Below are 19,459 nucleotides of genomic sequence, written 5' to 3'. Positions count from 1 at the left end.
GGCACAGGCATGTTTTGTGCTCACTCGCCATGTTTGCAAACAGAGAGCAAATGTTATTAGTTTTGTTTTTGATGTGTCTATAAAGTGACCGATCATTTTGAGGCTGTTGCCTTTGTGTTTTTGTCTGCCAGGTGAGAAGAGCGTGCCAACGTATTTGGGTGTTAACCACACCCACTAGTGTGAGCAAACACTGACTAGGAAGCAGCCTCTTCTCGAGCCATCTGTTGTGCGAATGTTCATGCTTGCCAATGTCCTCGGCAAAGCAGTGCAAGTGGTCAGTTTGAGCATTTAGGAATTATGCAAACGTGGGCTCAACTGGACTTTATTCTGGACATTTGGGAAATGCTTAAAAAAATACAGAAGCAAATGATTTGATAGAACATGTACAGTAAAAGTATTTTTTTTTCTTAAAAATGGCAAAATACACCAGGCTTCAAAACATGTTTCTAATTCACAGAGAAATAACTGAAAAAAAAAAGCACAAAATTCTCAAAGGACCGAATTACATACATTTAAATACTTCAATTGAGACAACCTTTTATAAAATAGAATATCCTTCATATTAGCAACCGCCATTAAACGTTGCTGTTTTAAAAACACTCAAAAGACTGGACGTGTTGTCATGACAACGGAAAGACTGGCATGCTTGTGACTTGTTAAGTCATCTCATCAAGTGCGTGGTGCGATTTAAAATCCAAAACATTTCTCTCGTTCTGCGTACAGATGCAGCTGAATGTGACGGTGCTTTATGTAACGGAGAAAACACAGTTAAGCAGGCGGGTGACGGGATTTTCATTATCTCCAGCATGTTGGTAAACATGAACCCATTAAAAGGGATCTCTTCACTCAGTGGTGGCTTTCACTTCACAACCCACAGCAGCTGTTAAGCCTAGATGAGTGTCAAACCACCGTCTTAATCACAGTGGTAAAAGCAACAGATTTTTGAAACGACAAGTCACATGTCAGATTTTGGTTTCAAGAAATGTTGATACTTCATATAAAAAGTATAGTTTTGTAGGCCTATTCTGCCCAAGGTTTTAGCTTTTTATATGCGAATGGCCATCTTATGCCTAAAAAGTGATTCCTCAATTTTTGGCAAGTAACACCGGGGTTGTTCAAACGATTGCACATATGACGGGAAAACTTTGGCATATCAAAGTAAGGACAACATGTGATATATAGCTACTAGATATTTATATATATATTAAGGCGTGTACTTTTAAGCTAGCGGCTAAATAAATAGTCCTGAAAGGCGTGGCTTAACTTCCTTTTAACTGCAGCAAAATGTGATCATTTTACAGCATTGAATCAAAGGCCATAAATACGAGGCAGATATGTTCAAGTCTTCTAGGTTTTCAACATGCTTGAAGCAGGTTAGCTGAGAAAGGAGGACACCTCTAGCTCAATTCGTACGTCATTCTATGATGACATTTAAAAGTCAACACCAGTGATCAACATTTTTAAATGTCTACACATCGCCGCCATAACGTTTTGCTGAATGAGAACCATCTTCTCTGTGATAATGATTCTCAGAAAATCCCTGATGCCTAGGCAAAGCTGAATCATCCATTTCATCACAGGTACAATCGTCCAGGTTTGCGCCGATTCGGTTCGCCAGCTTCTCCACTTCGTACTTGTGCAAGTACTCTTGGACCAGGTAGCGCTCTCTCTTTATGCGATCCTTCACGTCGGCCGGAACGTCAGGAATCATCCAAGCCAAAAAGAACTTGACAAAAAAAACGACGTGCTGTAGAGCAAAGAGGCGGAGTACAAATAATTATGCATGGCCAATGGCCATGTAGAGACACACTATACTAAGGAACATTTCTTCAAGCATCTACTTTTTTGTCGGTGTATCTATTAGGCTTACCTCCATGACGATAATGAAGAGCAGCTTGGCAGCAAAAATATGCCAATACTGCAATGTGAGGGTGTACTGATCCACATGGCCAGGAGGGTAGCGGTAGTCAGGGTACCTGCGTAATTGGTGTGTTAGCATTAGCATTCAGCACTCTGATACCAAAGTGCAGATAAAAAATCCGTAGTAAACAAACATACAGCTAAGACACACACACACCTGCAGGTTGTAATGGAGCTGTTAAACCAGGGCGGAATCTCGTCGTCTTCTGGCCTGCTGTCCAGTGGCATGTCTTCAATTTTGAACACAGACAGGCTGTTGTTGATGTAGCCTTTCATCGTAAATCCTGGCTCGTAAGCATACATATACACCAGTCGGGGGATCATTTCAGACGTGTAGGCCACAATGAATGCCTGCAACAGAAAAATAAAAGGATTTTTATTTTGTGTATCTGGGCAGTAACCCAGTGGGGAAAAAAAAGTTGTAGTCCACCTCTTACATTGGTAACAACAGAAAGGATAGCGACCCCACTCAGGATTTCCTCCCAGGCGCCGATGCTGTGAGTTTTGGATGCCACAGGACGTCTGAACTGAGTGGTGAGTTTCCAGGCATCGACTCGAACCTCAATGATGTTGTTGAAGAGTGCCAGCAGGGGAGCCAATGGGAAGGAGGCCACAAACAGAGTGATGAAACCAAACTGGATCACTGGAGCACAAAGGAAAATGATAAGGGAGTCATTTAGGCAAGGAACACTGCCATCTGCAGGATATTATTGTCTAGGCCTTGCACTGCAACTGGCTTTGAAGTGCAAGTATAGCAATTTATAGCAAAAATAGCAAAAGCAATAATTACTCCAAAATTCTCTATTGATCCCGAGCATTATATATATATTTTTTTATCAAAAGCAGAATTTATCCAGCCCTTGCACTGTGTCTCAATAGGTTGCGCAAGTGTACCTAAAATAACAACTGAAACTAAACTGGCTATCTTACCCATTTCCAGATACTCGTAGAAGAGTTCCAGCTGCCCAAACATCAGCAAGTTGTAGTCTTGCTCCCAGCGGGTGTACAGACTCTCCGGTTGGCAACGATTTTTTCTGCCGCGCCACCAGTTCATTAACCACCTGACAGACGCAAGTAAGTGAACGAGAGCAGGCAATTTTGATTCATAGGGTTTATTACTCGGCGATATTTGGGCAAACTTACGGGACCAGAGACTCCTGGATGTTGCCCCACACTTGCCTACCAGTCATCACGATAACCAGCTGGGTAGTTAACTCAATCAAACAGCCGCCGGGGTCACACTGAATGTAAACGGACAGAAGTTGAATGATAGAAACAGAATGAAGCTGGAGTTGAATCAATACTGATCTTTATCTACCTCTTCGTTCCTGAGTTTGGTCGTCTGGCCAAACATGTATGAATAACCTCCAGGATAGCCGATGAATTTGCCCTTAAAGAAAGCCACGTAGAAGCAGGAGGAATAATAGTTGACAAATTGGAAAAGGAACATCTTGACTGTCAGCTTGTTTTCATATTCCACGTGGGTCTTGGGAATTTCTGTTGAAACGATAGACAGAAAAAAAAAGATGATACGTTTGAATCATTCCGAATGCATCACCGAAGAGAGGCGATGTTCTTACCGAGCTCAGTTATCCAAATAGCCACTCGTTCATACATGACGTTTAGGATGACGATGGTGACAAAGTTGATGCAGGAGCCCGTGACAGACGTGGCCAGCTGCGGGGTGATAGCCGAGCCCATCTTGTTCAGGTGAGCGTTTTCCTTCATGAAGCTGGCGAAGGCGGCGTATACCGCCAGGCGGTAGGCGATCACACCAATGATGCATGAAATAGTCAGAGAGATCTTTGGGACAAAAACAAAGATGGTCGCCATGACAGGATGGAGGAAGCGGGAAAACCCCACACAGAAGGCAAAATACAGACACGCAGGCAAAACGTAAGCAAGAGTTGGAATGATGCATGAAACACCTCACATGCACAGTTGACAAATTTATAAAACACCACATTATGGTCGGAACAAGATACGGCTGTGGCTAGAATTGGAAATAAATGTGAAAGATAATATGTAAACAGAATGCTCACCCACAACAGGACAGTGGCTCCAGACAGACATATGCGTGCACACGTGACTGTTGTTACGGGTAAATAAGGCTCCACTTCCTATACCGTGAGCAAGCAAAGCGTATACAGGAAAAAAAAAAAAAAGGTCAGTCACACTTTGTTATATCTTGAAAAATAACTCAACAAGGTTCCTTTTGATTATATTTGAGACAAACCAATTTAGAGGAATTATTTGCGTGAGAGCCCAATTATCACACATACAGAAGGAAACTTGTGCCTTTGAGTCTTTTTCAGCAACGTACACCACAAGAAAAACACTCCCACATAAAACTGGCAATCCACTTTCAGCACCACCCTTACCCAGAATAACACGGTGACCCAGCAAAGAAATAATTTCCCCACTAGGTCAGTTGCAGTCCTCTCGAGAACAAACTCTGTTTCCTACAGGTGGGCACCATACGGTCAAAACAAATGTTTAACCATCCATTTTCTCCAGTTTCAGTTTCTACCAAGTCGGTCCTTATCCAATAAGTGGTGCCTTGAGATACGAGTTTAATTTGTGTGTCAATTGACCTCATTAAAACAAATGGATATGTTAGTGTTAGCTAGCTTTCGTCGCTCAAGACACCACTGTATATTTAAACGTTCAGCACATAAACACCTGAGTGACGGGATTCAGCTTGCGGCTGGTGCATTTGCTCTCGTACTCGGGCCGCATCTGCAGTCGTTGTTGCTCCTCCTCAAAGTCCACCAGATCCCACTCGTACGCCAGACGGGCCTGACGCCTCTTCCAGAGCTCCAGGAATAATGTGACTGTCAAATGAAACAGAGGTGGATTGTCAGGCTTTCTATGTTGCCATAAATCAGACGTACTGAGCTAGATTAAATCACATTTCTAAACTATTTTTTTTAAATTATAGCAATACATGGCATACCTATGTAGAAATTTATTGAAACAATAACAATATACATTGTAGACAATAACAGACAAAGTTACGGTTAGGCCATTTTTTGTGCTCTTGTGACAAGCTGGCAGAAGTTTGACAAGGTCCACTAGGCGGTGCTGCAGCTAAGAATTAAAAGTCTTGAATTGACTCACCCCAAATCCCCATGAAAACAGCAAACACCAAAGTTCCCCCGTTGTCAAATAGATTTGATTGCTGGAAGAAAAAAAAAAAAGACATGTTTAAAAATAGTAAGAGATTGTTGAATCAGAGCACTTGAACAGTCGCCATTTTAGAGTCGAGCACGTATTTTGAAATATTTCTCACCCATGAAGCGTTGCATGTTATGTTGAGTTTCCAGTAGCTACATTTCTTGTCACAGAGCGGACACATGATAATATTGCCTCCGATTTCTTCACTGCAGATTTCCTTACTAAGCACAATTAGACATCAAAGCTAATGATCAGCATAAGCGTTCTTCATCTAACGCGCTCCTTCCCAAACTCACCTCCACTGATTATCTTTGTATGTGGACAATCCGTACACAAAACAAAGTGTTCCTACGATGGCGGCAACAAACAACATCTCAGTGTAGAAGCCAAGCCAGGCAAAATATAGTCCAATCCTCTCCCCGTAATACTTGCTGTCGAGGGGGAGAACACATTTTAGTATGAACACGCACATGCAACTAACATTAGCACTCCGTTTTATTACCGTATGAGGTCGAGGGGTTGCTCTTTGAAGAAACACGAGAGTTTGGCCCAGTATTGGTAGAGACTGTATCTTTCACTTTCACAACTAGCATCTTTAGATCTTGTCCAGTATCTGCACTGCAGTACACATGAGAAAGTATTAAAAGTCTTCTTTTGATCAAATATTTCAACAATATTGCCACAAAAAAGTCTCTCACATCGTGCAGAGGAAACGCGGCTGTGTAGGTTCCGTTGTTGAGCAACCTCTTGATTCCCTTTTTGTCTTTATCTATGCTTTCATTGTCCACATATAGACATCGGGAGAGGATATAGTAGACCTTGTTAAAAAGAAACATAAAACATTGTATGGTTTTACTTTTCAACTTAAGATAAAAATGAGCAACTATATGTTGAAAAATATACGTACTATCCTGTTGCGAGTGGAAGGGTTAAAAAACGTCTCTCTGTCCTCGATGAGGAAAAAGTCAGATTTATCCTTGTTGAAGGTAGCGGTGAAATAATCCGGTTCGGGATTCATGATGTGATCCGGAAGACGAAAAGAGTCGGCCAGGCATTTGATGGTCTTTTTCTTTGGTATGTCACTAGCCTTGAAGGGGACCTTGATCTTCAGCACATCTGCGTAGGTGGCCAACACTTCCCACGGAGCGTGGATCTTCACAAAATAGGTATTTCCATCTTCGGATTCCTGAGGGAAATCATTTGCTTTTCAGGCTTCTGTTGTGAGACGCTATCGGTGAACACTTACAGATTTATGTTCCGTCTCCAGCTGCAAGCCGGCTTTCTGTAGGTTGGCCTCGAAGAGCTCTCTTTTTCTTCCCTTTTGGTAGAAAATAATGCAATATTTTATTATTCTTTAAAGTATTGTCGGCATCATCGACTAATTATAACATTGATCATATGGTGCTACACATTTTTTATAAGTATTACTTGGTGGAGTTTGAAAACCACTAACCCAGCCCATTAAATGACGGGTCAATCAGCCTCTGCTTATAGCTGACATTTACCGAAAAATACAGACAACAGACGGGACGTGTCTTCCTATTTCCTCCTCTTTAGAAAAGAAAAAAAAATGCTCATGTTCCCGGCAGACCAGTGATTTGACTTTTTTGAAAAGACGTTGAATTCAACAAACCAAAATCACATAGAAGTGCAAACAAGCAGACGTGAAAGCTTTTCTGGCGACCTCTAAAAATCTCAGCAATTTAACAATGCTTGCCACAAAGTTTGCTGTGGAAACCGACCTTGTCAAATTGAGGATAACTTGTAGAAGCTGAAAACACTTATGTCTATTTATCAGTGTTGTGCTATCGACAGTATGTCGCTGCTGACTCCCACTGGGCTTGGGGGACATCCTGTAAGAACCGTTTTTTCCCAGACAACTCAAAAAGAGCTAATGGAATGGAAAAATGGTAGCTATCTTTTAAAGACACATATTGTTGGACTGTTCCACTTGATAAGAGCTATAGCAAAAGCTCTAAAACTAAAATAAAAAAAAGTGGTGTGCACTTGTTTCTTACCTGTTTGCTCGCATTTTCCTCAGTGTAGGCCAGGACGAAATCAATCCTGCGCACTCCATCGCGGAAGAACACAGAGTCTTTGCTCTGCTGCTGTCTCTCGATCTAAGACGGGATAGCGGAGGTCACAACATGCATGTGTGATTAGAATGACAAATATCTTTGAGCGCGATTAATAACATCTCCCAGTCTGTGTGTCAGTACAAAGCAGGCAAGTGATGTGTGGACTTTACTTTAGTAAGCATTTGGGGGGGAAAAGTATATAATATAATATAATATAATATAATATAATATAATATAATATAATATAATATAATATAATATAATATAATATAATATAATATAATATAATATAATATAATATAATATAATATAATATAATATATGGCTCAAATTACGTTGGGTTAGCATGGTAATGCCAAAAGCACTCGATAATAATAAATCAGATAGCAAAATTTAGCATTTCTCCCCCGTAATTCATGCACTTTTATTGGGCTTAATCGATTTTAATGCAGCCTGTGTACAAGTCAGGTATGAGGATTAGTCAGCAGCAGCCCCTGCAGTGCTTTGCTGAAGGCAAAACAACTGCACAGGAATGGTTCAAAAGAGGACAGGACATTATGTCTGCTAGCGGCCGGTGCTTCTTCAGCTGTTCGCTCAGCTAAACATAACCAACATCACCGCAGTTGCAAAACACTTTCAGTAGAAAGACACCACCCACCACCACCAGCAAAAGGGGGCCCTGCCTGTGTGCACTCTGCAAGGAGGAGACAACGCACTTTACCTCCATGTCCCTCCTCCCTTTATGGTTCTGATGCATCAGGGAAAAAGCCGGCTTCCCGAACGAGCGCCCTCGGCTTCCTCCGGTGTGTCCAGGCGAGCACTCAAAGCATTGCTGCCTTCAAGTCTCACTGCAAGCCCTCACTCGCCCACGCAAAGACTCGAGGTGGAAGGGAGCTCAGAGGGCAAAAAAAAAAAAAAAGACTACTAGGATGAGAAATGCTATCTGCTAGCAGGCTAATTCAATAGCAGCCATGGCTATTCCATTAAAAAAACATTTATATCATGAATAATCTATTTTGAAGAGGCTGATAAAGGGTGAAGCGCTGCGGTCTGGCTACTCAAGAGTCTAAAAGCAATCAATCAATATGTGCAAATCCTTTGTGGGAGCGAAATGCTGGACACTCATTTGCCAGAGCAGCCTTTAAGTCTAAATGTTTAACTTTTTCAACCGCTGTCTGATCCCAAATAAAGCCCGAATTCCCACATTTGCTCTTGTATTGAATTACTTCATGCTGACCATGCGAGGGTGGCGGCCTTCCGTAACAACGGAGACAAAACTCTCTAATTTGCTGTAATTACAGATCTGCCTTATGTGCTTCTGTTTGGAGCCACGTCTGCCAAGTGGAGCGGCTCGAGGTCTGTCCATCCGCCGCTAACCTCAAACTACTGGGTGATGTCTTTGCTTCCTTTCTTGTCTGCTTTCTACTCCATTATGTATGTGGTATGTGTAAAACATGGTGTAACACAGCAAGTTACTAATTCCAAGGGGAAACGTAAAACTAATATTTTTAATTATGACTTTTTCAGAGGTTGACATTTTTGGCACCTAAGTACTATTTAGAAATTCAAGTTTACACACCCCTGGTCAAATGCTGGGCATTTGCGAAAAAAATAAAAATGTCAAAATCGGCTCCACCAATGTGGTCTACATTCTGTACAACTCAAATTGGAGGGGGAAAAAATAAATGTTTTCAAAAGGTAAATTAATATAAACAATTGAGATAATGCGGTTGCATAAGTGTGCAAACCCACTGAGAATGTTTCTGTATTTATAATCAACCAATCATATTTACAGTTCCTCTGATTAACCCCAAGTAAAGGTTTGAATTGTGCTGTAAAATGTCTATAAAAATATCAAAAGCCTTTTATTAGAACATTGATTTGGGATTTAGTACTTGAAATGGTGGCTGGTGTGTGCTGACATCCCTTTACCATGTTTTTGAATTTAATTGGATATTTCAGCACAGCCACATCCCACCAACAGTTTTTGGTGTCATTTTTAAAAAAATCTTCCTCAAAATACATTTTCGGTCATTTTCGGTTAAGAAAATCTCGATAAAGTTCAGCCCTCCCTGTAAGTCCAGTGCAGCATCTGGATCGATAACATACTGATGATGCTGAGGTCAATAAATGCAAAAGAACACACAAACGCACACCGAGGCCAATAACAAGTAGCAAAACTCCAATTACCACTTCCTCCTTAGTGAAGCATAAAAATCACAAGTGAGAAGAAAGCAGCTTTAATGAACTCTCATGATGCACCACCCCAGCATGTTTCCATGACTCTGCAGGAGTTAAAAACATGCTACAAAGAACCAGCTCGTGCAGATTGATTTCAGCCGACAAACATTACGCAAACAATACGACGCATGGAATTGCATCACATCAAAAGCATGTTTTTTACCATGCCATACCCTCGAACGAAACTTGAAGAACAGCGCCCGCTTTTTCCAGAACTGTGGAGGAAAGGAACCCAGTTGACAGTGAGGTGAGCCTCACAGTAGAGTCCTACGACTAGTGTCTTACCCCAGTCAAAGAACTGATGGGCTCTAAAGTGTGAGCGTCCATCTGCTCTTCATCACTGTGGTCAGACGAGACCAGCGTAGCCATGCTGGTGTTGAGAGACTCACAGGTCTCCACACACACATCATGACACTTTAGGAAGACGGGGAAGAGGACACATTAGCATGGGGCCATCTCAAGACTTTCAAATCCTGCAGTTCCATATAAGACTGACTAAAAACAGGACTGCCTTCATAGAAAAAAACAGGCCTGGTTTGCAATCTCAGATCTCTTGGCTAGTTGTCTGTGCACTTGAATACTGTCATGTTGGAACAAAAAAAGGGCCTTTCCCAAACTGTCCCCACAAAGTTGATAGGAGTATCCAAAATGTGCAAATCACAGAATCAAACTCTAATCAATTATTAGATTTTTAAGGAATGCATGTTGTCTTTACCGCTGATTCTCGATGTCGAGATCCTGGGCCGCCGTGGTAGCCATTTATATCATCTGCAAAACAACAACATGAGAACCACAAAAATAATGTCAGACCCAGGTTCGAGTAACAACACTGATTCATTGATTCAAGAATGTGACCGGCATTTCTGTGGCACTGAAGTGGACCTAGAAGGTTTTAATCAACAGCTGCAGAAAGGTTTAGTGCAGTCAGTGTTGGAGTCTATTTTTGGACTCAGGTTCCCACCAACCACAGAACATGGCTATGACACACTTATGGTGTCATGTGCAGTCAGTGTGTCAAGTCAAAACACTGCCTAACAAATTACTTCCATTTTTAGAGACAAGACATTCGCATAAATTACATAACCAAATACCATCAGAATTACAGAACTAAATCTATTTCTGCACAACTGGTAGAGTGCCTCTAAGCAAGCAGCAAGCATGTAGCTTGATAGTCGCAACTTTGTTCAGAAGATACAAGATACACATATTGCAAGTGTTTCTTTTTAGATGACATTTTAGAAGCATGTTCACAAGTAGCCACAAAAACAGTGTCATCTGTGGAAGCCAAATTAAGTTAGAACCAGAGAGATTTTTTTGGACTAGTGGCAGCCTGTCTCTGTGAGGCTGTTTCCAGTAAGAGGGCCAGCTGTCAGACTGAGTGGCTTGAAAAGTCACTCTTTCCATTCACACCACAACATACTTGCGAGGAGGCTAAACTTAGGACAACCATTCAAGAGAGATAGTCTTGATTATTTAATGTTTAAAAAAATGCAATGCATATGTAAAAAGGATCATTTTGACAAAGATGTAACACTACTTTAGTCAACACTGATGGAAACGTCTCTATAATTCCAGAACTCTTCTTCTCTTTACTTTTTACACCTTGAGACCGCCAACAGGCCGCTGGTGGAACAGCAGGCAGCCAACAAAGTTTGGTCAGACACAGGTGGGATGTCACTGACAGCTTTTATGCTTTTAAAGTTGAACCTTTAATTATAATTATCAGCAATCGTTTTTTTTTTTAATGCACATGACTTTATTTCAATTTCTTTTAAGATGCAAAAGTACCGAGGTGGCGCAACTAGAGAGTCATTTTTAAGGTGTATGTAGTGATGACCTCATCTCAATGGGAAAAACAATCCTATGTGAAGGACAGCTTTCACTGGCTGAAACAGTTGAGCAATTATAATCTCAATATGAAACTGATTTTGCAGAGTTGACATCCTTATACTGTAATAGAACCCCCTCCAGAGTCAAACCACCTCGGATCATTTCAGTGGGCGCCAGTACCGTCCAATTTTAAACACTTTACGAGTCATGCAATGCAAACTAATGGTGCTTGAGCTACTCACCATGATAAGAGTCAGTCGGGCTCATCTCTATTAAATTATCCACTCCACTCCTGCCTCGGTTCATGTCGAGTCTTGTGACTGGCCAAAAGGAGCGCGTTAATCCACATCTAGCTGAGTGTGTCCCAAGACAAAGACGACCTTCCTCGGGGTCTTTCTCCTTTCTGGCTGACTTCTACCGGGTGACTCAGCAACCTAGTCCCCGGGGTTCCCTCCACTCAGTGACCTGACCGCCGCCTGCTACCGTACGTCCCCCCAACTACGCAGAGGGAGGTCCGCGAGGGGAGTGGCGACCCGTCTAAAGCCAATAATATGAGCCTGACGGAAAACTGAGAGCCTACTTGTAATTTAGATACGACACTGAAGTGCACATTTTTAGTACAAAGACGACTAGACGGAAGCTAACTAATGATGTCCCGCTTAGTTAACCTGGGGCAACTTGCGCATCCTACACCTGCATGAAGTAAATGACATTTTGTTTGACGTGATATTTCTCTTAACGTTGCAACTACGTGTTTTCTTTATTAACTTGGTTGCCTTATGATATTGCGTTGTCACGCCCACTCACATTGTTTTGTTTTTTTTGTTTTTTTTTGCCCATTCGTTGTTTCAAAAACTTTGATTGAAAGATGTGACGTCACACATGCCAACCAATCGTGTGTTGGAATTGGTCGCTTTAAATACAAAAGTATTTGGGTTTTTTACGTTGTCTTTGATCTGTTTTTATACAAATTGTATGACAATACAATACAAGACAGGGATGAAAGTGAGTCAGTATGATCAAAGAAAATGTTTAAAATGTCAATTTTGTTCTGACATTTTTACTTGGTACTTTACTTTTACTTGTCATCAGATTTTGCTAATGTAAAATGCGCATTTATCACAGTATTACAATATAAAAGACCCCAGGAAGCATAGTGCTGTTGTCATTTGATAAAAACAAGGAATCACCTTAATTGGACGAATTACAATTGAGAAACGTTTCTTGGTGTTTTAAATGATAAATAATATGTCACTTGCATGCCGCTTTTCCGTACACTTAAGGCCTTCAAAGCACCTCACACTGATTTATAATTGGATGATAAGGTTACAGTCAGGAAAGGTTTATGTGGTAGATTGGAATCGAGCACTCGGTGCTCGACTGTGTGGTCTGTCTGTATTGAGAGTCGGGGAGATGTGGACTGAGCGGGCAGTAAAAGATCGACTTGTACTGCATCCTTGCCTCCGTGTATTATTGGTGAAACAACCAGTAAGCAACCCACGGTTAGTGACAACACTACAACAGTGTATCAGAGCATAAAGCCACAACATGGTGTCAGAAGACGGAGTTACGGAGTAAGTCAAGGACAGTATTCAACACGTGTTGACCGAAGATAAGCGGCAAGCTAACGGGAGCTAACACAGCCGACATGGAGCAGTTCAGGCCACCGTCTCCGCTGATAATCACGGGGAACCTCGCTGAAAACTGGCGCAGGTGGGAGCAGCGTTTCCAGCTCTATACGGTTGCTTCTGGCGCGGTGGATAAAAATGAGGGGGTTAAAATTGCCATCCTGCTCCACACTGTCGGCGAAGAGGCGCTGGAAGTGTATAATACACTTGCCATTACCCCAGAAGGGGAGGAAGCAACGATGGAGGAAGTTTTGGAAGCATTCAGAGGCTACTGCAGTCCACAAAAGAACGTTGTTTTTGAACGCCATCAGTTTTGGTCACACACAATGTCATCAGGAATATCGGTGGACAGATTCATCACAGAACTACGTCAGAAGAGCAAGAACTGTGAGTTTGGAAGACATGAAGATGACATGATAAGGGATAAATTGGTGTTCAGCATTAGTGATACCCATCTGAAAGAGAGACTGTTACGTGATAATGCACTTACTTTACGCAGAGCAATGGAAACATGTAGATCAGCAGAACTCGCCAAGTCACAAATACAAGCGATGCAAGCGTCACCTGTTGTCCATGATGCCTCAGTGGATGCGTTAAATAGAGCAAGAGTGCAAACACGCAGCTGGGACAAGAACAAACCAAGCTACAAGAAGCAGGTGATGACTGTGTGCCGTAAATGCGGAAACAAGCACGAGCCTCGTCAATGCCCAGCTTACGGCGCTGTGTGTCATAAATGTGGAAAAAATAACCACTTTTCAAAGGTGTGTAGGGGTGGCTATGAGAAAAATAGCCATTGTAAGACAAAGACTGTAAACAATTTAGAAAAAGAAATGGACTGTTTATACATAGGCATGATTGGAAATGGAACCAAGAAAACAGCACACCAAACAAAGGACACTGTATGGCGCGAAACAGCCACGATCAGAGGTGTTGCAATTGACTTCAAGCTGGACACTGGTGCTGACGCTAATGTGCTGCCCAGGCAGCTATACCAGCAGCTACCAGGTCCCGTTCAGCTGCGTCCAACAAAGACTATGTTGATAGCTTTTGGAGGGGCACGCCTGACAGCAGATGGTGTTGCATCTTTAGAATGCAGAACGTCTAAACGCAAGGCTGTGCTGGACTTCCACGTGAGTAGCCAAGCAGACAAGCCAATTCTAGGAGGGGAGGCTTGTGAAGAGCTGCAACTGGTGAAGAGGATGGGGTCGCTCGCGGCAAAGGCTCCACAACAACAACAACCGCCAGCCACCAAAGAGGAGCTACTACTAAGATATGCTGATGTATTCACAGGATTGGGGGAATTTCCTGGAGTTCATCACATACACGTCGACCCCAGCGTCACTCCTGTGATTCACGCATGCAGGAATGTACCCCTCTCCATCATGGATGCGCTGAAAGTGACAATCAAAGACTTACAAAACAGAAAAGTGATAACACCGGTGAATGAACCAACAGAATGGGTGAACAGTCTTGTTGCCACTAAGAAAAAGAACGGGTCGCTGAGGGTGTGTTTGGATCCTTGCAACCTGAATGAGGCAGTCAAGCGCCAGCATTACTCCATTCCTACTCCTGAAGATGTGCGCAGCAGACTGGCTGGAAAATCCATCTTCTCCATCTTGGATGAGAAGGATGGGTACTGGCAGATCAAGCTAGATGAGCCATCATCTAAGCTCTGCACCTTCAACACGCCGTGGGGACGCTTTCGCTTCCTCAGGCTACCATTTGGGATTAAGTCGGCCAGTGAAGTCTTTCAACAAAAGAATTGTGAGACCTTCGGCGACATTCCAGGTGTGTACGTCATAGCAGACGACATGATTATAGCAGCATCGTCAGAGCAAGAACATGATGAAATCCTGCAGAAAGTAATGGAGAGAGCAAAGTCTGCCAATGTGAAATTTAACAAAGACAAAATCCAGTTCAAAGTGAACACAGTAAAATATATGGGACACATCATCACGGCAGCAGGACAGAGGGCTGATGACGCCAAGATCAAAGCGATTGTCGACATGCCGACCCCGGACGACAAACAAAGTCTCCAACGCCTGCTGGGAATGACAAAATTCCTGGCGCAGTACATACCAAATGAAGCCTCACTCACGGCACCCCTCAGACAGCTGCTAAAGAAGGACGTAGCATGGCAGTGGTGCCCACACCACAGCGCAGCACTACAGACGCTGAAGTCTACCCTCACACAAGCGCCTGTTCTGAGGTACTACGATCACAAGCAGCCGCTGACTCTGCAAGCAGATTCCTCAAAGGATGGGCTGGGAGCCTGTCTGCTGCAGGATGGCCACCCGGTGTGCTATGCATCAAGAGCGCTCACGGACACTGAAAAAAGATATGCGCAAATCGAGAAAGAGTTACTTGCCATAGTGTTTGCTGCTAAAAGGTTTCACCAGTATGTTTACGGAAGAACAGTAACAGTGCAGTCTGATCACAAACCTTTGGAGGTCATTGTGCGCAAACCACTGAGCAAAGCGCCAGCACGGCTGCAAGGGATGCTTCTACAACTACAGAGGTATGATTTGAATGTGACATATACACCAGGCAAACACATGTACATCGCGGACACGCTCTCACGCGCCACAGCGTGCAATGACAGTGGCAATCTCAATGAGAACCCTTGTGATGAGAGAGTTGTGTATGCCTTGGAAGCCACAGACGCGTTGAGTAACGAAACACTTAGCCAGCTGAAATCAGCAACGGCAGCAGATGGCGTGTTACAAGCTGTATGTGAGAGACACTTGAAGGGTTGGCCCATGAAAAAGAAAAGTCTGGACAGTAAACTACACAGTTACTGGCCAATGAGGGACAATATCAGCATCGTGAATGACATTGTGATGGTCGGAGACAAAATCATAATACCCGAGTGCTTCAAGAGAGTGATTTTGGAGAAGCTGCACCTTGCACACCAAGGCGTGCAGCGTACTAAAGCTAAAGCGAGAAAAGTCCTTTACTGGCCTGGCATGACACGAGACATAGAGACAATGGTGGAAAAATGTGTGCAGTGCCAGCAGCTACAGCCCAGACACCAGGCTGAGCCACTCATTCCACACCAGGTTCCTGAACTGCCATGGATGAAAGTTGGAGCTGACATCTTCGAGCTGCATGGTCAGTCATACCTGCTGTTGGTGGATTACCTGACAAAATATCCAGAAGTGCTCAACCTGACTGATAAAACAGCTCGCACGGTGATTCAGAAGATGAAGTCTGTCTTTGCCAGACATGGGATACCTAAGGAGGTAGTGAGTGATCATGTCCCATTCGCCAGCTATGAGATGCAGTCATTTGCAGCTTCATGGGAGTTCAAGCTCACACACTCCAGCCCAGGTTTTCCCTCTTCAAATGGAATGGCGGAGCGGGCCATAAAGACGGTAAAACACGCGCTGAAGAAAGCAGTGCAGACTGGCACTGACCCACATCTAGTGTTGCTGTCGCTGAGAAACACACCGGTGACAGGACTAAACCTGACACCTGCACAAATGTTGATGGGTAGAGTCCTGCGCAGCACACTTCCATGTTCCAGTGCTGTGCTGAAACAGTCATCCCCACAGCATATTCTCGAAAGAATACAGGACTTGCAGTCCCGGCAAAAGCAACACTACGACCAGCGTGCAAAGCAACTGCCAGTGCTGACCCCAGGAGACACGGTGCACATGCAGACGCGACGCGGCTGGGAGCCAGCGGTTGTCATCAGGCAGCGAGATGAACCACGCTCCTACACTGTACAGACACCGGCAGGGAGGACACGCAGGAGGAACAGGCGACATCTGAGAAAGATACACCCAAGCCTGTTCAAAGACTCTCACCCTGATGAACATTTGGACTCTGAGTTTCAACATACTCAGGCTACTGCAACAGTGGACTCACCACCACTGGAACCGGTACCACGCAACCCTTGTCCTGTGCCTGTGGACAGTATGCCCACATGCTATACCAGGAGTGGCAGAGCAGTTAGGCGCCCTGCCAGGTACACTGAATGACAAAGTGATGTTGTTACTCAATGTTAAGAAAGAAAGTGATGGAGAAATTAAAGTGTGGATGTTTTGTGTTTATCGTGAAGTGTTATAAAATGTTATAGGTTCGGAAGGAAAAAAAAAAAAGATTGTTGAAAGCCATTAGGGTTGTTGAAACATGATTTGTTTGTAATTGATATATGCATGTCGAAATTTTGATCAATGTTGATACCAAAGAGTTAAGGTAACCGATACTAGATAAGCTACTTCTCAGTTGGAAAAGAGGGATGTGGTAGATTGGAATCGAGCACTCGGTGCTCGACTGTGTGGTCTGTCTGTATTGAGAGTCGGGGAGATGTGGACTGAGCGGGCAGTAAAAGATCGACTTGTACTGCATCCTTGCCTCCGTGTATTATTGGTGAAACAACCAGTAAGCAACCCACGGTTAGTGACAACACTACAACAGTGTATCAGAGCATAAAGCCACAACAGTTTACACCAGCCTTATTAAGTTATTGCAATGGTGTTTATCTGCTGCCCTGAACATGGCTGCCGAGTATGGCTCCAAAAATGTAATAAAAGAGGAAATACAACTAAGGTGTAACAAGCAAAGTTTTGTGACATTTTTTTTTCTCTCCTGCAGTTCACAGCGTTTAACCTCAATTCCACTCTGCACCCTGTCCTCCAGTTCAGGAAAGCCTCTCCCTTGCCATCGCCCATGAATTTAAATTTAGTGTCCGGGCCTTGTTGCTGTCCTTTATGTGGCCTCCATCGTCCTGTACTCGTGTAATTACGTTGGGCTGCAATGCGGGGTGTGGCAGCATGCACAGAAATACAGCTACTCATTTCCCCTAACCACTTTTTCTTCAGTCTCATATTGTCCGTTCTCCGCAACATGTGGCGCTTCTTGGGTGTGCACTGCCAATGTCTAATGGTAAACAGTTGCCAGTAATGACAAGACAAGCAGGACCACCTTTGATTTTGATTCGATGAACTGTAATATTGGAATATACAGTATGTAATTCAGTATATCGCTTACAGTAAATACAAGTTGAAAGTGGAAATTTTAAAATGGACACACTTTGTCCAAATGTTTCACTTGTGTGTCGAGTTAAATGAAGACTACTGATAAAAAGTATGATATCCCCTCTGTGACCAGTACTGAGATGGCCGCTGTGGAAAATTATTTCATGTGTCCAAATACTCCCAAATTTGATCCCCTTGCAATCTTGCAGGCACATGTGGAGGCCCGCCTTATGTTCACCAGTGAACATTTAAATGATACAGCTCTGGCGAAAGTGCTGTGGTTAGATGAGCCCAAAGTTTTTTGGCATCAACTCGCCTTGTCGTGTTTGGAACACCATTCCCACAGTTAGTTTTGGATGAGGAAATGTGTTTTAGGGCTGGTTTATAGCACAAGGGCACAATGACCCAAACCATACTGCCAGACAATAAAAGAGCGGCTCAGGAAGAAGCTTATCAAGGTCATGAAGTGACCTCAAATCAACAGAAAAACTGCTGGAGCTGGAAGTTTCCAGGCTAATCCAAGAAACTTGAAGGCTTTAGCGCTGGGATGTCACATTTGTTTTAATTAGAAGATACATTGAGCCAAACTCACGGAGGGTGGACGACAGTTATGATGGTAAAGCCATATGCAAAAATCCATTACCACAAGGGAAGCAAACGGTTGGACAGAAGTCACAGTTTGATACATAGCTTCGGCTCATCTAAGGGTAGGAAACAAAATGCAAAACAAACCGCAGGGCTCGAAGCTTATTTTTTGCCCAAGTTGCCCTCGGGCAAGTTGGAGAAAATTTTACTTGCCCGAAACAAAATTTTACTTGCCCGAATTTTTTTGGAGTTGATTTTTACTTGCCCGACACATTTTTGCAATAAAAAAGACAACACTATAAGTTTTGCCTTCATATGTTTTTATTCCATCATATTGTGCCTGCAGCCTGTTTTAATACAGTGTAGAACTTTTGATGCAATTAAACCACACTAGTCTACTGTAGTACCAAAATTCAACCGGAAACAAGCTCTGCTGGTGCGCAGGCGCAGAAGAGCCAGGGACGGGTGAGGGAGCATGCATTTAATTACGAAGCGCTTTGCCGTTATCAATGTATTGCAGACTTACACGAGAAACTAACCGCTCCCTAGAAAACAAAATGTCGGACCAGAAGCGGCAGAAGTTGCGAGAAATTATGCACAAAATCGTCTTTTTACAGCTTGAAAACATGGTATTATGGCAGGGCAAGTTCGGGCAAGTGAGGAAAAATTCTACTTGCCCGTCTGCCATCGCTACTTGCCCCGGGCAATCGGGCAATCGTTAGTTTCGAGCCCTGCAAACCGCATGTGTTTTGTGTAAACAGGAACAGATTTATTGACATTTAAAATAAAACATCAAGTTTAGGTGACCAATGGGCAATTTAAATGCTGGTGGGGGGCACAGTGTTAAACGGGGTCCATTTTTTGACACACTTCCTAAACAGATGTATGACGTAAATGCTCTGATTATTTCATTTTTTACAATACATTTTCCTTTTTTCAATGCAGTTTCAAAGGATTCATCCCATGCAGTATAATTACATAATTGTCCAGGTATGTGGTTATCATTTTTACGGTTAAT

The 19,459-nt window shown here is 43.1% G+C and overlaps 1 protein-coding gene and 1 long non-coding RNA gene across 10 annotated transcripts in view; one reads left to right on the top strand and one right to left on the bottom strand.

Moving 5' to 3' along the window:
- The window catches only part of LOC133156854 (uncharacterized), a 36,509-nt gene extending 17,077 nt beyond the window's left edge, over positions 1-19,432 (top strand). Inside the window, exons 4-8 of one of the 3 annotated variants that reach the window (XR_009714907.1) lie at positions 132-2,994; positions 6,184-6,263; positions 8,477-8,531; positions 10,992-11,082; positions 17,474-19,432. This is a non-coding gene — a long non-coding RNA (uncharacterized LOC133156854). Of the gene's footprint in view, positions 1-131; positions 2,995-6,183; positions 6,264-8,476; positions 8,614-10,991; positions 11,083-17,473 lie in introns of those variants that run through there. The other 2 variants (XR_009714906.1, XR_009714905.1) reach the window with 2 other exon arrangements.
- On the bottom strand, positions 307-11,759 carry ano5a (anoctamin 5a). 7 transcript variants are annotated; one of them, XM_061282874.1, is made up of 22 exons: positions 11,489-11,759; positions 10,132-10,184; positions 9,702-9,830; positions 9,590-9,631; positions 7,116-7,217; positions 6,344-6,415; positions 6,005-6,283; positions 5,796-5,915; positions 5,600-5,715; positions 5,394-5,528; positions 5,213-5,318; positions 5,041-5,101; positions 4,603-4,754; positions 3,963-4,040; positions 3,501-3,723; positions 3,239-3,417; positions 3,064-3,161; positions 2,851-2,981; positions 2,358-2,563; positions 2,078-2,271; positions 1,871-1,976; positions 307-1,747 (listed from the first exon to the last, which is right to left on the bottom strand). In XM_061282874.1, the coding sequence occupies exons 1-22, from the start codon at positions 11,550-11,552 to the stop codon at positions 1,469-1,471; spliced, it is 2,925 nt and encodes a 974-aa protein (XP_061138858.1). In that variant the 5' UTR covers positions 11,553-11,759; the 3' UTR covers positions 307-1,468. The 7 variants fall into 7 exon arrangements, with proteins under 7 accessions (XP_061138858.1, XP_061138857.1, XP_061138861.1 ...); XM_061282873.1 differs by lacking the exon at positions 3,963-4,040 and adding an exon at positions 4,302-4,382 and having other exon boundaries at positions 11,489-11,758; XM_061282877.1 differs by lacking the exons at positions 3,963-4,040; positions 9,702-9,830 and adding an exon at positions 4,302-4,382 and having other exon boundaries at positions 9,580-9,631; positions 11,489-11,758.
- Positions 19,433-19,459: the final 27 nt, after the last annotated feature.

Source organism: Syngnathus typhle, linkage group LG7, assembly GCF_033458585.1.
Source record: "Syngnathus typhle isolate RoL2023-S1 ecotype Sweden linkage group LG7, RoL_Styp_1.0, whole genome shotgun sequence".
Taxonomy (NCBI): domain Eukaryota; kingdom Metazoa; phylum Chordata; class Actinopteri; order Syngnathiformes; family Syngnathidae; genus Syngnathus; species Syngnathus typhle.
This window is presented reverse-complemented; position numbering and strand designations above follow the sequence as displayed.

Excerpts from the sequence above, each read along its gene's own strand:
- ano5a (XM_061282873.1), bottom strand. The coding sequence starts at position 11,552 with ATGAACCGAGGCAGGAGTGGAGTGGATAATTTAATAGAGATGAGCCCG. Across the intron at positions 4,383-4,602 it reads AGCTGAATCCCGTCACTCAG|GAAACAGAGTTTGTTCTCGA; the intron begins GTGTTTATGTGC and ends GCCCACCTGTAG. Across the intron at positions 1,977-2,077 it reads AGCTCCATTACAACCTGCAG|GTACCCTGACTACCGCTACC; the intron begins GTGTGTGTGTGT and ends CCAATTACGCAG.